We start from the raw sequence: 23,396 nt of genomic DNA, 5'->3' as shown, positions 1-23,396 counted from the left end.
TTTTGGTAAAGTTTTATTCGGATCTCATGCCAGCCACTTAACATTTATATATTTTTATTTTTTATTTTTTTTAAAGTATATTTTTATTGATTTCAGAGAGGAAGGGAGAGGGAGAGAGGAGAGATAGAAACATCTGTGATGAGAGAGAACCACTGATTGGCTTCCTCTTGCACGCCCCACTCTGGGGCTTGAGCCTGCAACCTGGGCAGATGGCCTGACCAGGAATTGAACCATGATATCCTGGTTCATAGGTCAATGCTCAACCGCTGAGCCATCCAGGCTAAGCCACGCACTTAACATTTTTGTCTTATGCTTTAAAATTGCAGGTTATTGAGGACAGGTTGTTTAATCTCCGTCGTTAAATTTTATCAATTCTAATCCGTGTTTAAACAAATGACAAACATAATAAGGTCATTGTGTAAGTCTTGGTTATTTTACAAATTAAACTTTATCCTTAGGGAGCTAAAATTACTTACTGTATCTTGTTGGCAAAACTCTAGGAAATCTATGAGTTCATCTTGTCGTTTATAGTCAGGTTAACATATCCTTCTGCCCAAACCAAAAATGAGCGTAGGGCAGTGAGGGAGCCACCGGAGCCACTGTGCACATTGCCAGTCTTGTTTCCTAGACTTTAGCTCCGTGGTTGCCACAACCCAGGATAAAGGATGATTGTGAGGTCCCTCTTTCCGAATGAGAGAAATGCTCCTCTGTGCTATGGATCTGTCCATCTCCTTAAAAACATCTTGATTTCCTGCCTTTCCTAATCCCTTTTGGATTTTTGGAAGTCAACTTGGCTACCTTCTTGGCAATGCAAATAATATACAATTGAGGGAAATCATTAGTGATTTTCTCTTTAGCTTAGCTCGAATTTAAAATACCCAGTTCTATTACATCATTCAAGTTCATTGTTCAGCTTTAAAAGTAGCAATCTGTCCTCCAGTGTTTCAGACAACTCAGTCTGGCTTCACAGATCCCCGTCTCCGCCGTCTCTGTTGCCCTCCCTGCGGTTCTGGCGTCTGTATTGGGGCCAGCTCTTTCATTGGTCAGCCTGAGGTTCCCCTGCTGCGCTCTGCTTTCCTCCGTCCTCTGAAAGCTTTGCCCTACTTTCTTCTCCCACTGGCCTGTCTAATCCAGCTGAATCCACTGCTCTGAGTTTCTTTGTAATATATGTTTTGTAATACTCCTTAAACTAACTTTAGAGTGCATATTTTCATGTCAAAACCAGCTGTAGAGGGGAAGGTTTCCTATTCTGGCTTATAGCACATTATCAAGAAGCCCTTCTCTCTAATGTATAAGGAATAATTTGAAAATAAATCCTTAGATATTATCAGAATGAACAATTTTTAATATCTAACATGAGTTTTGAAAATGTTTGGAGTATGGTGGCTTATTCTTAAAATGTACATAGCCTACAAAGGTGTACTGTCTTTAAAAAATATATTTATTGCCCAGCCAATGTGGCTCAGTGGTTGAGTGTCACTATGAACCAGGAGGTCACAGTTTGATTCCTGGTCAGGGCACATGCCTGGGTTGTAGGCTTGATCCCCAGTGTGGGGCGTGCGGGGGGTGCAGGAGGCAATCTATCAATGGTTCTCTCTCATCTTTTTTTTTTTTTTTTTAATATATTTTATTGATTTTTTACAGGGAGGAAGGGAGAGGGATAGAGAGTTAGAATCATCGATGAGAGAGAAACATCGATCAGCTGCCTCCTGCACACTCCCCACTGGGGATGTGCCCGCAACCAAGGTACATGCCCTTGACCGGAATCAAACCTGGGACCCTTGAGTCCGCAGGCTGACGCTCTATCCACTGAGCCAAACCAGTTAGGACGGTTCTCTCTCATCTTAATGTTTCTATCTCTCCCTCTTCCTTCCTCTCTGAAATAAAAATATTAAAAAACATTTATTTACCTACTCATTCAACAATTTTTTTTGAATATTTATTGGATGACTGGCCCATGTTATGAAACCTCATGGCCCCTGCTCTCAGGCATTCACTGTTAAATGGGGAGATATATATTTACAGTTCGGTGTACTAAGTGGAGTAATTGGTAATACTTGGAAGGAATTAGTGAGAACATTTTACTATTTTATTTAATCACATTTTTTATAATTGTCTTGGGAAAGGGTGCCATCCCCAAGATTAGCAACTCCCTTTACTCAATTCTCCCCCCGCTCAACAGCTAACTCCTCTTCCCCCCAACTCCTACAAAAATGTCATTTTTTACCATTTGCTGTTTGGGTTCCTAGAAGTGTTTTTATGTGGATAGAGCTGGCTGTGTTTGGAGCTTCTATGAGCAAAACATTTAGAAAGAATGTGTGAATGAGTTTGTATATGTAATGAATGACAGGTGAGAAAATTCTCGTTAAACATGTTTCCTATGCAGAAGAAAAGCTATGAAAGTGATTACTTCAGTGAAAAACACTTTTAAACACTGTTTCTAAAGAAATTAAGATGAAAGAATTATTATAAAAAATGTTCCATGAAATGTATTTTCTCCCTTCCTTCTAGGTCTGGAAGGCTGGGAAAAAAGGCTTATCATATCTGACAGAGCGCATATTGGTAAGGGGGACGTAAGCCTATGCATTTATTTTTAACTATCGTTTTCCCAGAAACTTATCACACCGAAGCATTCTGTAACCAACTTTGTCTTCAATTGGGTGGATTGCAATAATTGGGTTCCAAATACATAAAGTATTACTAATTTTTTCTTCTTTTTTGTGTTTTTATAAGGGCTAGGCTAAAATGGACCCACGTCTGAAGGAAGAATTAGCTAGTCAAATGAATAGTATAAGCAATATTTCATGAGACTCTCTAATTCTACTAAAAAATAAGGCATATCAAAATACAGGGAGCATTTATTTCCACACATTAATACTCATGTAAAAGTAGGTCTACCATCTGGCAAATCAAGTGACTGACTCTTTGTGTCTCAAATGTAATAATGCTGCTTTTTAAATGATTCAGCCTTTATTCAGACTAGCCTTCTCTTCTATTACTTAGAGCAAACTGGATTCTAAAATTAATTCAGCCACTACCAATAAATTTGAGTTTTGTTTTCCTATCATCCTATTGCTGAAGTGATAGAATTGTTTATTAACGGTGACACAATTAAGAGACAATACCCAGGAAAGAGAAAGAAGAACTATAAGCCATGTAAGAAACTTATATGAGTGATCGAATTCTTAAATTCTACCTAAATATGTAGTTCTCCTGAGGCAGTTGCTGCTCTAGTTTTGACATTGACCTTCATTTAAGAGGCAGCCCCATCAAAGTTCTTCAAGCATAGCCAAGAAAGCAAATTAAAACCCTTTTGGACGGAAGCAATGAAGCTGTAAATCTGTCATTTTTGTTGGCTATTATAAGCTTCTGGTCTTTGGTCTTAAAAAAATCATACTCTCAGCTGTCACCTATATAAAACATATTCATTTGGTTATTAGCTTATCTTAGTAATTTCGTTTTATATTTTCATATATCATCACGATAGTGCTTTAATATAGAAAGCAATGTAGTGTTATTAATATTTTTTTATACTGACAGTCTCTTAGGTAGTGAAAAATGTATTTTTGTTCACTGCTTTTATACTGTGTTTATCTGCTTACACTCACTAATTATTACCTTGTACGTATTCTGATACCATGAATATTCTGTTACATCCTCGTTAACTTCTTTCCGCTTCATGGTTTTTACATATAGCACAGTTTGCATCCTTGAGTATAGCACAGTGTCTCAGCAAGTTACTTAACCACTTTGACTACAAAAAACAAAGAAAATAGTGGTGCACACAGACCAAAGGACCAGAATAACTGGAAAGTAGTGTGGTTTAAATGCGAATTAATGTTATATATATATATATATTTTTAAAATATATTTTATTGATTTTTTACAGAGAGGAAGGGAGAGAGATAGAGAGTTAGAAACATCGATGAGAGAGAAACATCGATCAGCTGCCTCCTGCACATCTCCTACTGGGGATGTGGCCGCAACCCAGGTACATGCCCTTGACCGGAATCGAACCCGGGACCCTTCAGTCCGCAAGCCGACGCTCTATCCACTGAGCCAAACCGGTTTCGGCTAATGTTATATTTTTATTATATTTCTTTAGTAATGGTTTTTTCTTTTTTATAAATTTATGTCCTTAAAGGAAAGGTTTTCTGGTAGAGGAGGAAAGTTAGATGTTAGTAATAATATGTGTAATAATACAGGGTGGGGCAAATATAGGTTTACAGTTGTCCGTATGGAAAAATAATACAATAATTGATGATAATACAAGAATAAACTGTGGAGAAATGCTGAGCAGAACAGACAACTAGGATGCTGAGGTTCTCGATAGCACTTTCATAATGTCTATGGCAATGAACAATATTGCAGTTTTAGACAATATTGTAGTGTAAACATGAGGTGTTGGAAGGTTGTCTTGGACCAAGTCCTTGAGGTGTTTGCGTGCGTGTTTTGTGGGCCCTGATATACACTTTTGCTTGGGCTGTGTTTGGAACTAGCATCTTACCATCTGAATTCAGTTATCTGAGATGAGAAAAGGCATAGTCACAGGTTCCATAAAAGCTGTGTGACCTAGTTCCCTGAAGACAGCTGGACTGGACTGGTAGGGAGAACCTGAGCTTTTATTCAAACTGGCCCAGGTTTGCATCCCAACTGTGTTACTGTCACATTTGAAAAGTCACCTCTCTGGATCTATTTATCTGTCCTCCAAGTTAGGCTGGTGGATTCCTTCCTTTTATCATATCTCCATCCTTTACTCCTTTCCTACTGTGTATGTCCTTTGTGCTGCTACAATTATGTTCTACAAATAAAACCCTAAGAATTAAGATCTCCAAATTCATCTTCCAGATACACAAACCATTTCATAGTTTTCCTATTTCCTGTGCGTCTCCAGACACTTTTTTTGCTCTTTCTTCAATCTTCCTACCTTCAAATATCAGGTGTTTTCCCTCTGTCTGCTCCTGCATATTTGTCTTTCAGAGTTCTACCATTCTCGGATCTTATCCCTGTATACCATCATTAAGAATTATTTCCAGGCCCTAGCCGGTTTTGCTCAGTGGATAGAGTGTGGGCCTGCAGACCAAAGGGTCTTGGGTTCGATTCCAGTCAATGGCACGTACCTTGGCTGCAGGGTCCTCTCCGGCCCAGGCCCTGGTCAGGGCTTGTGCATTGTGTTTCTCTCACATCGATGCTTCTCTCTGTCTTTCACTATCCCTAAAAATCAATGGAAAAATATCCTTGGGTGAGAGTTAACAAAAAACAAACAAACAAAAGAATCACTTGCAGGTCACGGTATTGTATATCTCTATTTTCATTTTTTAGATCATGACCTTATGTCTAGACCAGTGATGGTGAACCTTTTGAGCTCAGCGTGTCAGCATTTTGAAAAACCCTAACTTAACTCTGGTGCCATGTCACATATAGAAATGTTTTGATATTTGCAACCATAGTAAAACAAAGACTTATATCTTTGATATTTATTTTATATATTTAAATGCCATTTAACAAAGAAAAATCAACCCAAAAAATGAGTTCACGTGTCACCTCTGACACGTGTGTCAAAGGTTTGCCATCACTGCGTCTAGACACTGTTATTAAATGTCTGCTTGCTGAAACCGGTTTGGCTCAGTGGATAGAGTGTCGGCCTGCGGACTAAAGCGTCCCGGGTTCGATTCCGGTCAAGGGCATGTACCTGGGTTGCGGGCACATCCCCAGTAGGAGGTGTGCAGGAGGCAGCTGATTGATGTTTCTCTCTCATCGATGTTTCTAACTCTCTCTCTCTCTCTCCCTTCCTCTCTGTAAAAAAAAATCAATAAAATATATTTTAAAAAAAAAAAAAAAAAAAAAAAAAAAAAAAAAAAAAAAGAATAAACTGTGTTTCATTTACTCACAACTGTAAACCTATGTTTGCCCCACCCTGTATATGTATGCTTTAAAATGTGTTATTTTAGCCTGTCTGCTGTGGCTTAGTGGTTGAACGTCGACTTATGAACCAGGAGGTGATGGCTCAATTCCCAGTCAGGGCACGTGCCCGGGTTGTGTGCTTTAATCCCCAGTGCGGGGCGTGCAGGAAGCAGCCATCAATGATTCTCTCTCATCATTGATGTTTCTATCTCTCTCTCCTTCTCCCTCTTCCTTCCTCTCTAAAATCAATAAAAATATATTAAAAATAATAAATAAATTGCACACTTTATTTTTTTGTTTTGTAAATTTTTTATTGAAGTATAGCTGGCATACAATATTATATTGGTTCAGGTGTACACATAGTGATTCAGCATCTTTATAACTTATGAAGTGATCACCATGACAAATCTAATAACCCTCTATCACCGTACAGTTATTACAATATTGTTGACTATATTCTCAATACTTACATCCCTGTGAATTACTTTTATAACTGGAAATTTACACCTCCTAATCTCCTTTACCTTTTCACGTAATTTCTCTGGCAACCATCAGTTTGGTCTCTGTATATGAGCTTCTTTCTGTTTTGTTTTGCTTGCTTGCTTGTTTTGACCTTCGGATTCCACATATAAATGTAGTCATATGATATTTGTCTTTCTCTGCCTGACTTATTTCACTTAGAATAATACACTCTAGGTCCATTCATGTTGTTGTAGTTGGTAAGATTTTATTCTTTTTTATGGCTGAGTAATATTCCATTGTACACGTATACCCCATCTTCTTTATCCATTCATCTGTTGATAGGCACCTAGGTTGCTTCTCTATCTTGGCTGTTGTAAATAATGCTGCAATGAACATAAGGACATCATTTTGGATTAGCATTTTTGATTTTTTTCAGATAAATGCCCAGAGATGGAATTGCTGGGTCATATGGTACTTCTGTGTTTAATTTTTTGAGGAACCTTTGTACTGTTTTCCATAGTGGCTGCACCAATTTACACTCCTCCAGCTGGACAGGTCCCCTTATCTCCACATCCTCACCAGCACTTGGTATTTGTTGTCTTTTTGATGATAGTCCTTCTAACAGGTGTGAGGTGATAGCTCATGTGGCCTGATTTGCATTTTCCTGATGATTGGTGATGCTAAACATCTTTTCATATGTCTATTGGCCACTTGTATGTCTTCTTTGGAGAAATGCCTGTTCAGGTCTTCCGCACAGTTTTTCATCAGATTGTTTATTTTTCTGCTGTTGAACTGTAGGAGTTCTTTATGTATTTTCTTTCTTTTATTTGCTTTCTAAAATTTTTTATTCTTTATATATTTTAGATGTTAATCCTTTATCAGATATATCATTTTTTCAGCAATAGAAAGCCATTGACTTTTTAAGGCAAAGGAATGGTGACATTATATTTATGTCTTGGAAAGCTGGCTTTGGCTACATAAAAATTATGAATTAGAGGTGTCCAAGAGGAAGTAGGCACACTCACTAGGAGGCCACAGTTTTGGTGAAAGATGAAGGAGGATTGGGACTAGACAGGGAGAGGGAGATGTCAAAATAATCCCTAGATTTCTGGAGTCCAGAACTTGAAGAAAAGAAGATATCCTAGTAAACTGAGCTTCGTAGAATTGTTAGGTAGCGTGTTCCAAAATTACCTTCTTCATGATTCATTTTTAAAATTGTATATATTGCAATAAATAGGAATGGACGATCAGACCTATTTTTATATTAACATACCAGTTGGCATTGGAACCTTTACTCCCACCATTATTGTTGCTTCTTAAAATGTACTAATTTCTCATACTGAAGTCCGACTGAAGGGATTTATAGCTTTGGTCATTTAAAATACAACATGGTTTGCTTTCCGGTATCATCTTTGTTTCAACAAAACTGCTCTTGCTTTGTTTCCCTGCAGTGTTTGATTTTCATCAAGCGGCGGATGGCATCCAGGAACAGCAGAGACAAGAACAAGCAGGAAAGAAGTATGGGGCTTTTTTTCTTTGTTTTTCGTTTTTGGTGCAGTTGAAGCATATCCACACCCTAATGCTTAAGTTCTAGGCCAACTGTGCGGGTTCCCTTTAAGCTTTTATATAATACAAATGTAGGTTGAAGAAAAATAGGCATTAAAATAGCTAGTTTAGATTTCAGAGAAAATCAGTAGGGTTGTGAAAAGAAACTTACAGGAAACAGCATAAACAGAAAACAGCCTGTCTGGCCACAAGCATGGCATCTTGTCTAACTTAACGCTTGTTTTGGTTTATTTTTAAGTTTGGGTACCACAAAAAAGGGCATCGGCCCAGTTTATTCTTCCAAAGCTGCTCGGAGTGGACTCAGGATGTGCGATCTGGTTTCCGATTTCGATGGCTTCTCTGAGAGGTAACTAACTTGTGTTTCACAATGGAAAGAGCAAACGGAATTTTGGAATTTTTAAAACTCAGATTGCAGACTAGTAAAATCAGTATTCTCCTTGAATAGTGGTTGGCATGTTTGTTTTATTTAGGATATTAAAGTTAATTTTATTGCATTTTAATTGGTCCTTAATGCCAGATTAACTTTATGAAAAGTAACATGATGATATCATAACAGGGCTCCCAAGAAGACAAAACCAAAATTATGTTTAAGGAAAGCCAGATGGTGACTCCATGATGGGGGGTTAGTTGGTTGCATTTAATGACAGGTGACATCAAAGGCATCATGGATTCTATCCATTTCCAGTCAGTGGTTTGTCCGCACTGTCAGTGCACCTCCACTGGGGATATTAGAGGCTGATTGATAACGTCTGCCTCCATCTCTTTTATTTATTTATTTATGAATGAAATATGATTTTATTTTATTAATTGTTTCATTGCTTAAAGTATTACAAAGAGTATTACATATGTCTCCTTTTTTCCCCGCCCTTGACAATCCCCTGGCCTTCCCTACCCCCCAGTGTCTTATGTCCATTGGTTATGCTTATATGCATGCATACAAGTCCTTCGGTTGATCTCTTACCCCCGCCCCCCAACCTTCCCCTGCCTTCCCGCTGTAGTTTGACAGTCTGTTCGAGGCTGCTCTGCCTCTGTATCTCTTTTTGTTCATAAGTTTATAATGGTCTCTATTATCCATAAATGAGTGAGATCATGTGGTATTTTTCCTTCATTGACTGGCTTATTTCACTTAGCATAATGCTCTCCAGCTTCATCCATGCCGTTGCAAATGGTAAGAGTTTCTTCTTTTTTACAGCAGCATAGTATTCCATCGTGTAGATGTACCACAGTTTTCTAATCCATTCATCTACTGATGGGCACTTAGGCTGTTTCCAGATCTTAGCTATGGTGAATTGTGCTGCTATGAACATAGGGGTGCATATATCCTTTCTGATGGGTGTTTCTGGTTTCTTGGGATATAGTCCTAGAAGTGGGATCACAGGGTCAAATGGGAGTTCCATTTTTAGTTTTTTGAGGAAACTCCATACTGTCTTCCATAGTGGCTGCACCAGTCTGCATTCCCACCAGCAGTGCACAAAAGTGTTCCTTTTTCTCCACATCCTTGCCAGCACTTGTCGTTTGTTGATTTGTTGATGATAGCCATTCTGACAGGTGTGAGATGGTACCTCATTGTTGTTTTGATTTGCATTTCTCGGATGATTAGTGACTTTGAGCATGTTTTCATATGTCTCTTGGCTTTCTGAATGTCCTTTTTTGAAAAGTGTATATTCCACAGGAAACCATAAAAATACTAGAAGAATCCAAAGGCAACAAAATCTCAGACATATGCCAAAGCAATTTCTTCACCAATACAGCTCCTAGGGCATTGGAAACTAAAGAGAAAATAAACAAATGGGACTACATCAAAATAAAAAGCTTCTGCACAGCAAAGGAAACCATCAACAAAACAACAAGAAAGCCCACTGCATGGGAGAACATATTTGCCAATGTTATCACCGATAAGGGTTTAATCTCCAACATTTATAGGGAATTCACACAACTTAACAAAAGGAAGATAAACAATCCAATCAAAAAACAGGCAAAGGACCTCCATCTCTTTTAAAAGCATCATGTAGACCATCCCTTTTGTTTTATTTATTTATTTATTTATTTTAAAATATATTTGTATTGATTCCAGGGAGGGAAAGAAAGATAGAAACATCAGTGATGAGAGAGAAACATTGATTGGCTGCCTCATGCATGCCCCCCATTGGGGATTGAACCTACAACCTGGGCGTGTGCCCTGACCAGGAATCGAACCTTGACCTCCTGATTCATAGATCAATGCTGAACCGCTCAGCCACACTGGCTGGGCTATCCCTTTTGTTTTATACACAGTATAATATAATTAATTCAGATATAAGTCTTATAGTTACAGATTTCAGTTATTTTCCCCCTACATTATATACCTAAACTTGAGTAAAAAATATTGAGTGTGTCACTTATTCATATGACTAATCTCCTTTATTAGACTTTATTTTTCAGAATGTAACTTCATTTTGGGGTTAATTTGTTAGATCACTCATTGACAGAAACCCTTTGAATGAAATGATATTACTCAGACTATTTGAAAGAGAGCTAATGTCTTGATTTGTCTGTATTTCTCAGGTTCAAAGTTCTGGCAAACCAGTACAAATCTATATACCCCACTTTGGAAATAGACATCGAAGGTGAATTACAAAAACTCAAGGTAATGCTTTCTGACCTTTTTAATGTCCTTTTAAAACTTGTTTGCCAAATTGGCATCTAGAGCTTTCATTTATTCAGGCTTTGTGTTAGGAACTGGAAGTATAAGGATGAAGAATATATGGAGACTTAGAAGTTATACATAAAATAGTTTATAGTATAATAAGTGCCACACAGGTATGTGTGAAGTATTATAGATAAAAACTGGGAAAGCAAATTGTTTGCCCTCTTTAAATCTAAAAGCATTCAGGCCTAAAAGGAATGGTGTGTTTGAATAACTTCATATGACGTGAAACGAAATATTGAGTGGGGGGCAGGGAACAGGAGTAAACTACCTGAAGATAAAGTTAGACAAGTAGGGACCAAATCGTAGGTCTTATATTGGTCTTATGTGGCTTTGGCCAAGGACTTAAACGGGAGATAAGCTTTTATTCTGGAGATAATGAAAAACTACTGAATAATTTTGTGCTGAATAAAGAGTAGATTTATATTATATAAAATCACTCATAGCAATGTGGAGGCTAATGAACAAAGGGACAAGTGAGACAGCTCTGAAAGCTAACCAGCTCATTTAGAAGCGATACGGACAGGACAATCTCTTCAGAGACAAATAAGGTAATTGGCCAAAGATTAGGCCCAGTTGGCAGCTATTACTTGTCCGTGATGCCTGAATTAGTCAGTAGTCAAGTCTCCTATCTGCTCCACCCTCCATTCCTCCACAGTTTTTGGTGAATTTCAAGCTGCTTCCCGTGTATCTAATGTTACTCCTTCTCTTCTATAAGTAAGTATAAATATCCATTCCAGAACTGAATAGAAGCTTGCCAACCTCATGTGCCATTCTAAAACGATTGCAGACCTTAGGTCTCTCCCCTTACTAAAGTCCTAAAAAATATAAGACCTCCAAGGACAATCTAAATTGGATTTCAGTGTATTGATGGTTGCTTAGAAGAGATTGCCATTTTCTTTTCATTCTGACATGCAACAATTGCTTTAAATGAATATTAGCAACTTGGAAATATTTATGTACTAAAGTGTGGATGTGGCTTTTCATTTCTATTTTATACATGTTCCATGTGAATGAAAAGTAGATGAATAATAATAAACAGAATTGGGTAAGGTTCTTTTTTTTAAATATATTTTATTGATTTTTTACAGAGAGGAAGGGAGAGAGATAGAGAGTTAGAAACATCGATGAGAGAGAAACATCGATCAGCTGCCTCCTGCACACCTCCCACTGGGGATGTGCCCGCAACCCAGGTACATGCCCTTGACCGGAATCGAACCTGGGACCCTTCAGTCCGCAGGCCGATGCTCTATCCACTGAACCAAACCAGTCAGGGCAAGAGGTTCTTAATAGGTAATATATGTTGAACCAGGTCTTTAAGGAACAAGGGGTGTGATGATGGATTGGTCATTTTAGGCATAAAAAAAAGGACTAAAACAGGAATAAGCTTGAGATTGGAGACTAGAGCCATGAGGGGACCATGGTTTCATCAGTGGGTAGAGCACACTTCGGTGAATTCATGAATGGAAGTTGGAATCTCCATACTAGTCTGGCGAAATATTTAAACATCGTTGAAACTAGGTTTTATTGCAGTTATACTTATACCATAGTCAGTGGGGCAACTCTTGTTTTTACTATATTTTTAATGGAATTCTAAAATTAAGCAGTATTATTAACTTCAATATGTTTTGAGAAAGTTTTATAATGCTCACGTGTGAAATAGTACTGGATGTTGTCTACTAGTAATGCCACTGCGGTATTTTCCTGTAATGGAATCTAATGGAAGAAGAACATTGGCAATCAATTATTGATGTTTGCATGCTTGGCAGTGTCACTGGTGGCCCTCACCACATTTTGAGAATCACATTTTGAGATGCAAGTTTTAAAACTCAGGGTTACATGGCTTATAAATTATTAAATATTTCACAAAATATAAAATCGTAATGTAATACACTCAGTTCTTTTCATTTTCTTGAAAGCTGGTTTATGAAGTGTGAGTACTTGGCTACTTGGAAGGCTGTCACCTTATTTGCAGTGAGGTTAACCTGTGAATGTCATTGTATCTCTGCTGTTGTTGAGCCAGTGTCTCTTTCCTGGCTCTGGGAATCAGCATGAGAGACCAGCGGGAACCCCAGTGCTGCAGTAGGGTGGGCACCATCACCTGCCCCTTTCTACTTGGCATTTGTCAGTTTGCACTGTCGTCAAGTCCAGGAATTTTTACTCGTATTGATTATATTGTAAACTTATTAGCATACATTGAAATTGGTTTTTGTCTTGTGTATAGGGTTATATGGAAAGAATTAAACCAATGGTGAGAGACGGAGTGTATTTTCTATATGAGGCCCTGCATGGACCACCAAAGAAAATCTTGGTAGAAGGTGCAAATGCAGCACTTCTAGATATCGATTTTGGTAAGTGAGATAAGACTTAAGGGAGCTAGACGGAGCCCTAAAGTGCTTAAGATATAAATAATTCATGTTAGCATGAAGGTGTTTTAAACAAGGCTGTTAGCTTGTATACATATTCAGGAGTAGTGGAAGTTTGTCATCTTATACTCAACACAATACATAGATTAAATTTTGTTATTTATTAGAAAAATCAAATTAATTGGGTCAGTAGGTTTGAAATTCTGTAAACTGTGATTTTATTATTTGGTTCATGGTTCAATTCCAGACCTCACTTCTGTAGGACTGTGAGATGACCAGATGAATGCTTTGGAAGGATCTCTGTCTTTAATTCAGGTTTTAAAAACAATATTGGGGACTAATATACATTGTTATTAAATTCTAAAGTCTATGAAGTCTGCTTAATTAACTCCCCGGGTATGGGGTACTAAGTGGATTTAGAACATTTTCTCTATATTCAAAAAGTTAACACTTACCATCTTCAAACTGTTGCCCCATTAGTTTGTTGGCCTTTCCTTCTAAACAAGATCACTCAGGATAAGTCTGATTGGTCTCAGCTCTTACTGACCTTTCATTGGCTTGTGACTCCAAGTAAACCAGTTAAAGAAAGTGCATTTCTATGTAGTAGATATGTATTTTCAGAGAGGAAGAGAGAAAGATATGAATGATGAGAGAGAATCATTGATTGGCTGCCTCCTGCACACCTGCACACCACGTTGAGCCCGAAACCCAGGCATGTGCCCTGACCAGAAATCGAACCATGACCTCCTGGTTCATAGGTCAACACTCAACCACTGAGCCACACCAGCCGGGCATTAGATTGGCACTTTTGATACCCTAATATATTTGCCTAGCCAATCTGGAAAGAAAACAGATTGTCTAATTAGCATAGTGAATAATTTTTAAGTATGAAGAGGATCTTGGGTGGAGGTATACCACTCTTAGCTTACTCTCGTCATTTCTGGGCTTATTCCTGGAATAGACATCAAAAGGTAGGAAAATGCTAAAATACCATGCAGTTTTTAGCATACCGTTGTCACTGCAGGTTGCTGCTGTACCCTATTTAATAAAGGGAGTAAAATAAATTTGTTTTAAACTAACAGGAGAGTGTTCAAGTACATCGATTATAAGTCTGCATGGGAGATTAACACCAGGGTTTTGGCATTACATTATTTAGCAGTCCATTAGGTGAGTACCTACCCTACAGAGCTGAGCAACCGCATGCATCACAGAGCCACTCCAGTGTGCGCTGCAGGCATAGCTCTGACCACCTTTGCTTTTATCTCATCTCAGACAGAAGGAATCAGGAACAAACCATTGAGGCTTGGGGAGGGTGGTTACAATTAGATTCAAGTCTGTCAAAGACCTAGAGTATAATCCAGTGCAGAATCTTCATAGTAATTCTGTTTTAAAATAATTTGTCTCTATGTGTGTATATTTAATATTTGTTTCTATTTTTAGGAACCTATCCTTTTGTAACCTCCTCAAACTGTACAGTTGGAGGTGTGTGTACTGGATTGGGTATGCCCCCTCAGAATGTTGGAGAAGTGTATGGGGTTGTGAAAGCTTACACAACTAGAGTTGGTATCGGCGCCTTTCCTACAGAGCAAGACAATGTAAGCCTCTTTCTCAGGGAATCTAATCTGAAAGTTTTAAAAGAAAAATTCATGCTTTTCCCCTTAATGAATTCTTATTTTCCATGCATTTCACTTAATTTGCAAGACTGATCAGAGCAACATTATAAAAAATGTATGCACACATTTCTCGTTAGTGGCAGCAAAAAAGGAGGGATTAGAGGGTACTTAAAGGTCATTGTCATTGCAAGGCTGAAGGAAGGCGGGTTTATGAAGGGCATTGAGATAGTGGAGGCGGAAGAAGTTGTTAAAAATGACAGTTGCCTTTCACCAAAAGCTCATTAGGAGACAAGGGTGAGGAAAGTGATCTCTGGACATTGTCTGCTCATAGCCAACACTTGCATGGGGGTGACACTGTGTAAGTGTCCTATACCTATGAGCTCTTTGGATCCTCACAACAGCTCCTTCCCCACTGTACACAGTAGGAAACTGAGGCACAGAGAACTAAAGTCACTTGCCCCAGGCCACACAAACAGGGCTGGGAATCAAACATGACAGAGCAAAAATTTTTTAAATATGTAACTGTAATAATGTCAAAACATAAGAGGTAAGGACATGATGGCTTTAATCAGAAAAGTGTAAATTATGGAGTAGTAGATCAGAGATGGGAAAAGTAGGTTGCAGGAAGTGTAACTTAGATCTTTGAGCATTGTTTTCAACCTTAATTCTCTTCAAAAGAGTATTGTGATATCAACAAGTACTTATTAGATGCAAGTTTGCCTTATGGTTTTCAGGAAAATCATCAGGCTATAGTTGTTCTTCGGACAATTGGCTTGTTTGTTTTAATATAACAACTTAGTTTTTAATATGCAGCATTTATACTTTTTACATGTCAACCTAAATCTTGGGAGGTGATCTGTATGACATCATAAAAAAATACTGGTTTTAAAATAAGGTGGAAAATGAAGCCAAAATTGGATCTATTCCAAATAATGCCTCCTTCACATAAAATCCATCATCATTCTATCTTCAACTTAGTGATTTTCTGGAAGATATTTATCTCAAAGAGACTCTAACTTGTTATATGATCTTAAGTATAATTGTTCGAGATCGACAGCATTGGTATCCTAATTATAAAGTTCTATTTTCTGTCTCCTAGGAAGTTGGAGAATTATTACAGACAAGGGGTGGAGAGTTCGGTGTGACTACTGGAAGGAAAAGAAGATGTGGCTGGTTGGACCTCGTTTTGCTTAAATATGCTCATATGATTAACGGATTTACTGCGTGAGTTTTCTTAGAAACATTTATTTCAGGAAATACTAAGATAATTCATGACCACAGGTTAAATTTTCGAAATGCAAACTTGAGACAGTACCCCAATACAAAAAATTCTCTCTTTAACCTCTGAAATTTTAGTTCAAGTTAGAAATGGACCAACATATAGGAGAAGGGAAGCAAGGAGAGGAGCCCCAGGTGATCTTCCTAGACATCCAAGGTTGGAAGGAAGGAATAATAATACTCTTACATGCTTATGAGTATAGAGCAGTGATGGCGAACCTATGACATGTGTGTCAGAGGTGACACTCACACTCATTTTTTGGTTGATTTTTCTTTGTTAAATGGCATTTAAATATATAAAATAAATACCAAAAATATAAGTCTTTGTTTTACTATGGTTGCAATAATAAAAAAATTTCTGTATGTGACACAGCACCAGAGTTAAGTTAGGGTTTTTCAAAATGCTGACACGCCGAGCTCAAAAGGTTCGCTGTCACTGGTATAGAGGGAAGTTCAGGTGGGTAGGTCAATAGACAGGTAGATAAGGAGTTGAAGGGTGGAGTATATACATAGCTGAGGACATACATACAACAGTGATGTTGTCCATGGGCTTGATTGACGTCTGACTTTTGGATTTAAACCTCAGATCTGTGCATTGTGCTGTGTGACCTTGGGCACGTTATTCCTTCTGTGTCTTTTTTTCTTTTCAATCATCTAGATAATAGTATTGCCTGCCCAAATCTAGTGTTGTATCTAATTTCCACAAGTTTCCCCTTAAAGCTCTGTTTTCCAGTCATTTTGGTGGGGGGGATGTTGATGTATCACGAAGAGTCCTTGGTGTGTTTCCTCAGTCTCCTTTGACAGTATCTGACCGGAAGGGTGGAGGGGACTGTACCCAGAGTGAGGAGAGGGCTGCTGGCATAGGTGTGCATATGCATGCATCTTGTGGTCACCCCTGTGGAACAGAGTTCTGCTGTGCCACGGCCACAGAATGTGTTCCGTACCCCAGGCTGCCAGCCCACAAATATGTGTTGATCATAAGAAAGTTAAACAAGAGGATGTGGGTCAATCAGCGAAAATCCATTTTCATTATTAGAAGAGTAACTTACTAGTAGATTAAGTCATTTTTTTATTATGAGGAGAATTCATCAGTATGTTGTCTTGTTGTGTTTTATGTGTATCATGCTTTAAAACAAATTCCTAATCAGTTTTCAAAATTGCTTTGGAGCTTTTAGCTTTTTAAAAAAAATACATGTTTTTATTAATTTCAGAGAGGAAGAGAGAGATAGAAACATCAATGATGAAAGAATCATTGATTGGCTGCCTCTTGCATATTTCTTCCACACTGAGGATTGAGCCTGCAACCCGGGCATGTGCCCTGTCTGGGAATCAAACCCTGACCTTCTGGTTCATGGGTGGACACTCAACCACTGAGCCACGCTGGCTGGGTGGAGCTTTTTAGCTTTGTATGAATTTTCCTTTACTCCCTCATCATGTTAGATGTTAGAGCCTTTAAGAATTTGCTGTTTTAACATTGTCTTTTCTTCCAAAATTAGGTTGGCACTTACCAAATTGGATATTTTGGACACGTTTACAGAAATTAAAGTTGGAGTTGCTTACAAGTTAGATGGTGAAATTATACCTCATTTCCCAGGTATTTTTTTTAAGCTGTGTATAAAGAATATTTTTAGATGAATATATTAGAGCAATTTCATAAAGCTTTTCTGTATAATATATGATATATAGCCACATGGTTATTATGCCCTTGTGAACAGTGCAAGTATATTCACTTATTACTGGCAATGCTTCATAGTTGCTATGCATTTGGGTGCTGGATTGCTGCAAGCAAAATAAAACATAGGAATGAAGAAAGAAACATGTTATTTCTGAGCCCAGCTGTGCTGGTCCTGAATCTCACCTTTCTTAATCTATGTAGGCATTCCTCCATCCCTTGTGAAATGTGGGGTCGGAGAAAAGAGCCCTGCTTGTCAGGATAGGCCGGTCCTTAATACATTAACCCACCGTGTCCTTCAAGCCACGTAAATGATTTTCTCTAATCTCTAATCTGTGTCTAAAGTGGGTGGATGTAGGGAGACTTCCTACTTGAGGAAATGTGTTTTTTCAGGCATTCCTTTAGTTAAATGATTTCTTCAGTTACTCAGGAAGCTCTGGAAATGTTTCCAGCTTCCGGAAGTAGGAACTGTTAATTTGTTTAGCCATCCTATAAGACTGGGGATATGCCAAATGAGGGAATATTGACTAGCTCAGTGAAGCTTGGTAGGCTGGTAGGTTTTGTGACTTGCTAATGGCCAGTCAGTGGGAAATGAGGATAGCTGCAAGTTCTTAGAAACGTGTAAAGTCATTGTCTATTAGTCCGACCTCTGGGCCACCTACAGTTTCGTTTCTCTTGGCTATTCTTTCCCTTGATTCTGAATCACTGTTTCTATGTCTGAATATATTTGACAGACTCAGATTCTGTGATCTTCCTCTGAAGAGTATTGCTTCTTGTTTTAGGGGACAATTAAATTACTGGCTGATCATCTGGACCTTATTTAGCCTGGTTTTATGCTTTGTTAGTGCAGTTATGTGAAGAGCCCAAGAAGTAGTAGGCCATTCTGCAGGCCACCAGCAAGTCTAGGGACTCAGGGTTTCTCTGTGCATCAGCTCTGGTGTCCCATCCAAAGTCTCAGGGTCCCACTTTCCCCCAAACAGGACCCTGGCCTGTCTCAGCAGGTTTGCTGGGTTGGAGAACCCACCTTTCTCTGGAACTCTGTGTGACGAGGCCCGAGCCTGAGCCTCAGCTTTCCTGCCCTCTGCTGTAGGAGAGGAGATTCTCTTTACAATCTGCTGTCCACCAGGTCCTGCCTTTACACTTGCCTGAAGCTGATGAAAGACTGAATCTTTCATCGTCTTTCTCCAGTTCATGACTGGCGTTCATCGAGAGCCATCTGATCCATTGTTCCCATGTGCTTATTTCTCAATGCTTCAGGTCCTGCCAGGGCTGTACTCTGCCCCAGCAGGGCATCCCAAGTCACCTCCTATGAAAGTTAATAACTGCACCATGCCAGAGACTACCCGTCTCTGCCTGCCACCACTGATGGGCCCCCTGCCAGCAACTGGCCATGCTCCAGCTCCAGGACCCCATTTTAGAGCCTTCTTCCTCACACATTGCATTCTGTGGGAAACAGACTTGATAGATTTGCGTGCGGGTGGTGTGTTCGTAAGTGCTCTGAGCAGCAATGTCTGGGAGGGAGAGAGAAGCAGGCTTAGGCAGAGGGCGAAGTTGAACTGCAAGGTAGTTACATAAAAAGCCCTCAGCTGGTCCCATGGATGACCCTTCGGAGTTGTCCCAAATTAAGGTAAGTGGCCTGGTCCTTGACATCCTCGCATAGGAAGCCATGGGAGGTGGCTGCTCCAGACGGACAGCTCGCTTCGGTGGAGGGCATCCCAGGGGACATCCTGACCAGGGAGCTGTGCGCAGGCAATACTCCCACAGCTGAGGGGATGCGTGTGTCAGTCCTGAAGGGGGAATCTGAACAGAGTTCGGCATCCACCATACGACCTCTGGTCAAAAGAACTGGTCTGGCGTTAGTCCAGTTTCAGTCTCTCCTAGGGGATGCAGAGACAATGGTTTGGTGAGACGAATGAAGGAAGTTCCACCTAAGCTTTGGTACACAGTCACAGAAGCAAGAGATTTCCCAGATGAGAACAAGGGTAGCCTTCTCTCTGGGAGCCTGCAGACATTCCACAGATCATGGAGTTGAAACTAATAATCCATCTGTTTACAGTGCATAATCCTGTGTTGCTGTAGAAATATGCTTGATTATAAAACCCTACCCCAGGTGCACTGTTTTTCCTTTCTAAACTCTGAAAAACTTCTAATTGCAAAACACATCTGGCTTCAGCGATTTTAATAAGAGATTGTGAACCTATGAGATATCAAAAAGTTGTTGGACAATAGGCAGTGTTCAGCATGAACTAATATACTTACTCTTTAACTTTCAGCAAACCAAGAGATCTTAAATAAAGTTGAAGTTCAATATAAGACTCTTCCAGGGTGGAACACAGACATATCAAATGCAAGGACGTTTAAAGAGCTGCCAGTTAATGCCCAAAATTACGTTCGATTTATTGAAGATGAGCTTCAGATTCCAGGTAAATAGAAACACTTTACGAACAGGTGTCTTTGCTTTCTCTACTTTTGACTTGACTGTCTACCTTTGAAATAGGATAAAAGATTATTATTCATAGAGCACTTGTGATTTGCATAGATGCCCAGGAAGAAATAAAATAATGTTTTTCTTTAGAGTAAATATAATTATCTTTCTTTAATCCTTCCTGTGCCTGAAGACAATAGATTCCTCTCACCATTTTTGACCCTGTCTTCTGTTAGTCTGCTTTTCACCCTATGACATTGATTCTTGTGTCCTTCTCCCTCTTAAATAACCTCCTTTTGTGTCTGCATTTCCACCAAAAATAGTGTGTGGTTTTTCATTTGGGGTTAAACCACCATTGAGAATTGGAGGAGTTTCCTGACTAGACGTTAGAAAATAATAGGTACAGAAAATAGGAACTCTAGTTTGAACAAATGTAAGAGAAGAATAAAGAGTAAAGAAATGTCGGCTGGCCAGGGAATTAGGATAACCAGGTTATGGCTGTGACTAGTTATGTGAAGTCTTTGTTTTAACACATTGCTTTTTCCCCTTTTATTTGCACTGATGGGGATCTATCTGAGAGACAGAAAGTGAAGTGGGTGGGAGGTATCTTCCATATAATCTATTCTGATTTTTCATCTCAGACATGAATTATGTTTTCCATATTGCTACCTGCCCCTCCCTGCTAGTTTGTCAAATTCAGTCAACTCACCCTGAGTCAACATTGTTTGAAATATAAACAACGAATTTAACAATGATTCTGTAAAATTCATAAGATTTGCCCAGGAGCTGCAGATGATTAGAGATGCCCGTAGGCTGGTACAGTAGGCAATTCCTAAGGCTATGCTAGTTAACACAGTGTTCTCTTCTGGAAAGTTCTACTTTTATGAGATATAAAAGGTGCTGTGACACTTCAGTATCATCTTAGCATCATCCATTCATCAAAGGGGCTTATCTTTTCTAGTTATTAGGAACTTAATCAAAGGTTCTTTAGGTCTCTGCTGGTTTGGGCCAATATATTTTATCCTAATGATTAGGAATTGAGGAATTGTAAATATTGTGCATTAAAACAGGAAACGTTAAAGTAAACTACTCTGTGCTGGATCTCACCTGCACATTCTAATGGTTTAGAAATTGGCACAATCTGCTCCAGAATGGAACAAAAGGTAACGAAAGGCACCTAGGGCAAAGTTAAATGGTGACAATGAGAAAAGTGGGGGGAGGGGGGTCTCTTCATCCTAGATTCAACATTATAAATGAATTAATACAATTCTTATACTTTATTTTCCTCTCTCAGTTAAATGGATTGGTGTAGGGAAGTCCAGAGAGTCTATGATTCAACTCTTCTAAGGATTTCCAGTGACACAAGAAGCACTCCTTGAGAAGGGGGAAAGGACTTTCTTAACTATGTCATTATTTACAACTTTCAAGAATAAAGACATTGACGTGAGGTGTAAGCCCTATAGTTGTTTCCAGTCTTGAAGATGGATGGCTGGTGGGGAGGTAAGCTTCGGCATATTCCAGTGTCCACGTCCTTGGCTGGCACAACTGCCGAAATCATCTGTTGCTCCTGCTGCTCATGGTGCCACATTTTCTTTAATGTTTAGTAATAGTATAATCCATGTTGTTTGAAACCCAAAATAGAATGATTTTCAATGTAGTTTTTCTTTATTATTGTCCTTGTGTGTTCATAGGTTTTACCTCTATTAAATGGTAAGAACAATTAATGCAGTTTTGCACAAATATTTTTACATTCTGATCTTTCAGTTCTGTCATTGTAATCTTTGCTGTTAGAAAAAATGATAAGAGAGGAGTTCTGTAAACTTTTGTAATGTTATGAATTCTGTTTAAATGGTGAACTGTTTATTTTCTGCTGAGACCATTGCGAATTCGAGCTTTGGCGGGGGGAGGGCGATTTATTCATGGGTCCTTTAATTTGTACAGAACACAAAACTTCTTTCTCTCTATAAATTATTTAATACATTGAACAAATGTTCAAAGATAAGGTGTTCGCTAATACAATACTCTTAATGTTAAAAAATAGTCATTAAAAGATCTATTGTGATATTTAGTGAATATTTTCTTTAATATCAGATATTAAATCTGAAATGAATTGGTCTCCTGTTTTATCTTACCATTATTTTTAAATCTAGTGCATTGTTTTTTCAACATTGTGCCTGCCAGTATGCCTACAAAATAATCTGTAAGTGTCCAAATGAACCCAAATTGTTGGTTATGCCTTTATTTCTCTTTTCTTAGGAAAAAAATAAAAAAGAGGTGTTATTTTAACAATTAGGCTTAACATATTGTGTTGTAGATGATCTTTCAGTGAACTATCTTGAATGTTAAATTAGGTGCCACTTAAATTTATTTTATTATTCCATCAATAACTGATTAAAAAGAACCAGATATTTCTAGTATCCTTGTATTGTGTTTTTGTTCCGCCAAGAGAAGTAGTGGTAATACTAGTGTATATAAGGAGCTTTATCCATGTGGTGTGGGGAGATAAGGTGGGGAGAGAACAAGAACAGAATCTTTGAAAACATCTAACTACATTTTATCTTCACTAGATATATTTTTTATTAATACTTAGTTCAAGAAAAATGTTAAAATAAGAGCAGCCTTGTTGCCGAAACCGGTTTGGCTCAGTGGATAGAGCGTCAGCCTGCGGACTGAAAGGTCCTAGGTTCGATTCCGGTCAAGGGCATGTACCTGGGTTGCGGGCACATCCCCAGTAGGAGATGTGCAGGAGGCAGCTGATCGATGTTTCTCTCTCATCGATGTTTCTAACTCTCTATCTCTCTCCCTTCCTCTCTGTAAAAAACCAATAAAATATATTTAAAAAAAAAAAAAAAAGAGCAGCCTTGTTGGATTCAGTAAATAAAAAGGACAGTAGAGATGATCTTACAAAGCTCACTGCTGATTAGTAATGATCTTTATATAGAATAATAATTTATACTTGGTCCATAATAAATAATGTTTACTTATTCTAATGGAAATTTAATTGGTTTTTATTTCTTCTTGCTTTTTCATCTTCCTACATGGGCTTTAAAATATATTTTATTGATTTTTTTACAGAGAGGAAGGGAGAGGGATAGAGAGTTAGAAACATCGATGAGAGAGAAACATGATCAGCTGCCTCCTGCACATCCCCCATGGGGGATGTGCCCACAACCCAGGTACATGCCCTTGACTGGAATCGAACCTGGGACCCTTCAGTCCGCAGGCCGATGCTCCATCCACTGAGCCAAACCGGTTAGGCTCCTACATGGACTTTAAATTAGATTAGCTGCCCAGAGATGTAAGCTCCATTAGAAGTAAGCATGTTTGTTTAAATATATTTTTATTGATTTCAGAGATGACAGGAGAAGGAGAGATAGAAATAACAAATATGAGAGAATCATTGATCGGCTGCCTCCTGCAAGGG

The 23,396-nt window shown here is 38.6% G+C and overlaps 1 protein-coding gene across 1 annotated transcript in view; it reads left to right on the top strand.

Moving 5' to 3' along the window:
- Positions 1-22,389, top strand: part of ADSS2 (adenylosuccinate synthase 2) — a 39,708-nt gene extending 17,319 nt beyond the window's left edge. The window contains exons 4-13 of the mRNA XM_070401423.1: positions 2,512-2,562; positions 7,818-7,884; positions 8,171-8,278; positions 10,477-10,558; positions 12,843-12,969; positions 14,425-14,579; positions 15,697-15,821; positions 17,372-17,469; positions 19,821-19,970; positions 21,267-22,389. Coding sequence (XP_070257524.1) covers positions 2,512-2,562; positions 7,818-7,884; positions 8,171-8,278; positions 10,477-10,558; positions 12,843-12,969; positions 14,425-14,579; positions 15,697-15,821; positions 17,372-17,469; positions 19,821-19,970; positions 21,267-21,319 — 1,016 coding nt within the window. The 3' untranslated portion in view covers positions 21,320-22,389. The remainder of the gene's footprint in view (positions 1-2,511; positions 2,563-7,817; positions 7,885-8,170; positions 8,279-10,476; positions 10,559-12,842; positions 12,970-14,424; positions 14,580-15,696; positions 15,822-17,371; positions 17,470-19,820; positions 19,971-21,266) is intronic.
- The last annotated feature ends 1,007 nt before the right edge of the window (positions 22,390-23,396 follow it).

The sequence above is a fragment of the Myotis yumanensis genome, unplaced genomic scaffold (assembly GCF_028538775.1).
Source record: "Myotis yumanensis isolate MYYU_CA2020_CCGP unplaced genomic scaffold, mMyoYum1.0.hap1 SCAF_22, whole genome shotgun sequence".
In the NCBI taxonomy this organism is placed as follows: domain Eukaryota; kingdom Metazoa; phylum Chordata; class Mammalia; order Chiroptera; family Vespertilionidae; genus Myotis; species Myotis yumanensis.
Note: the sequence above shows the minus strand (reverse complement) of the source record. Positions and strands in the feature narration are given on the sequence as shown.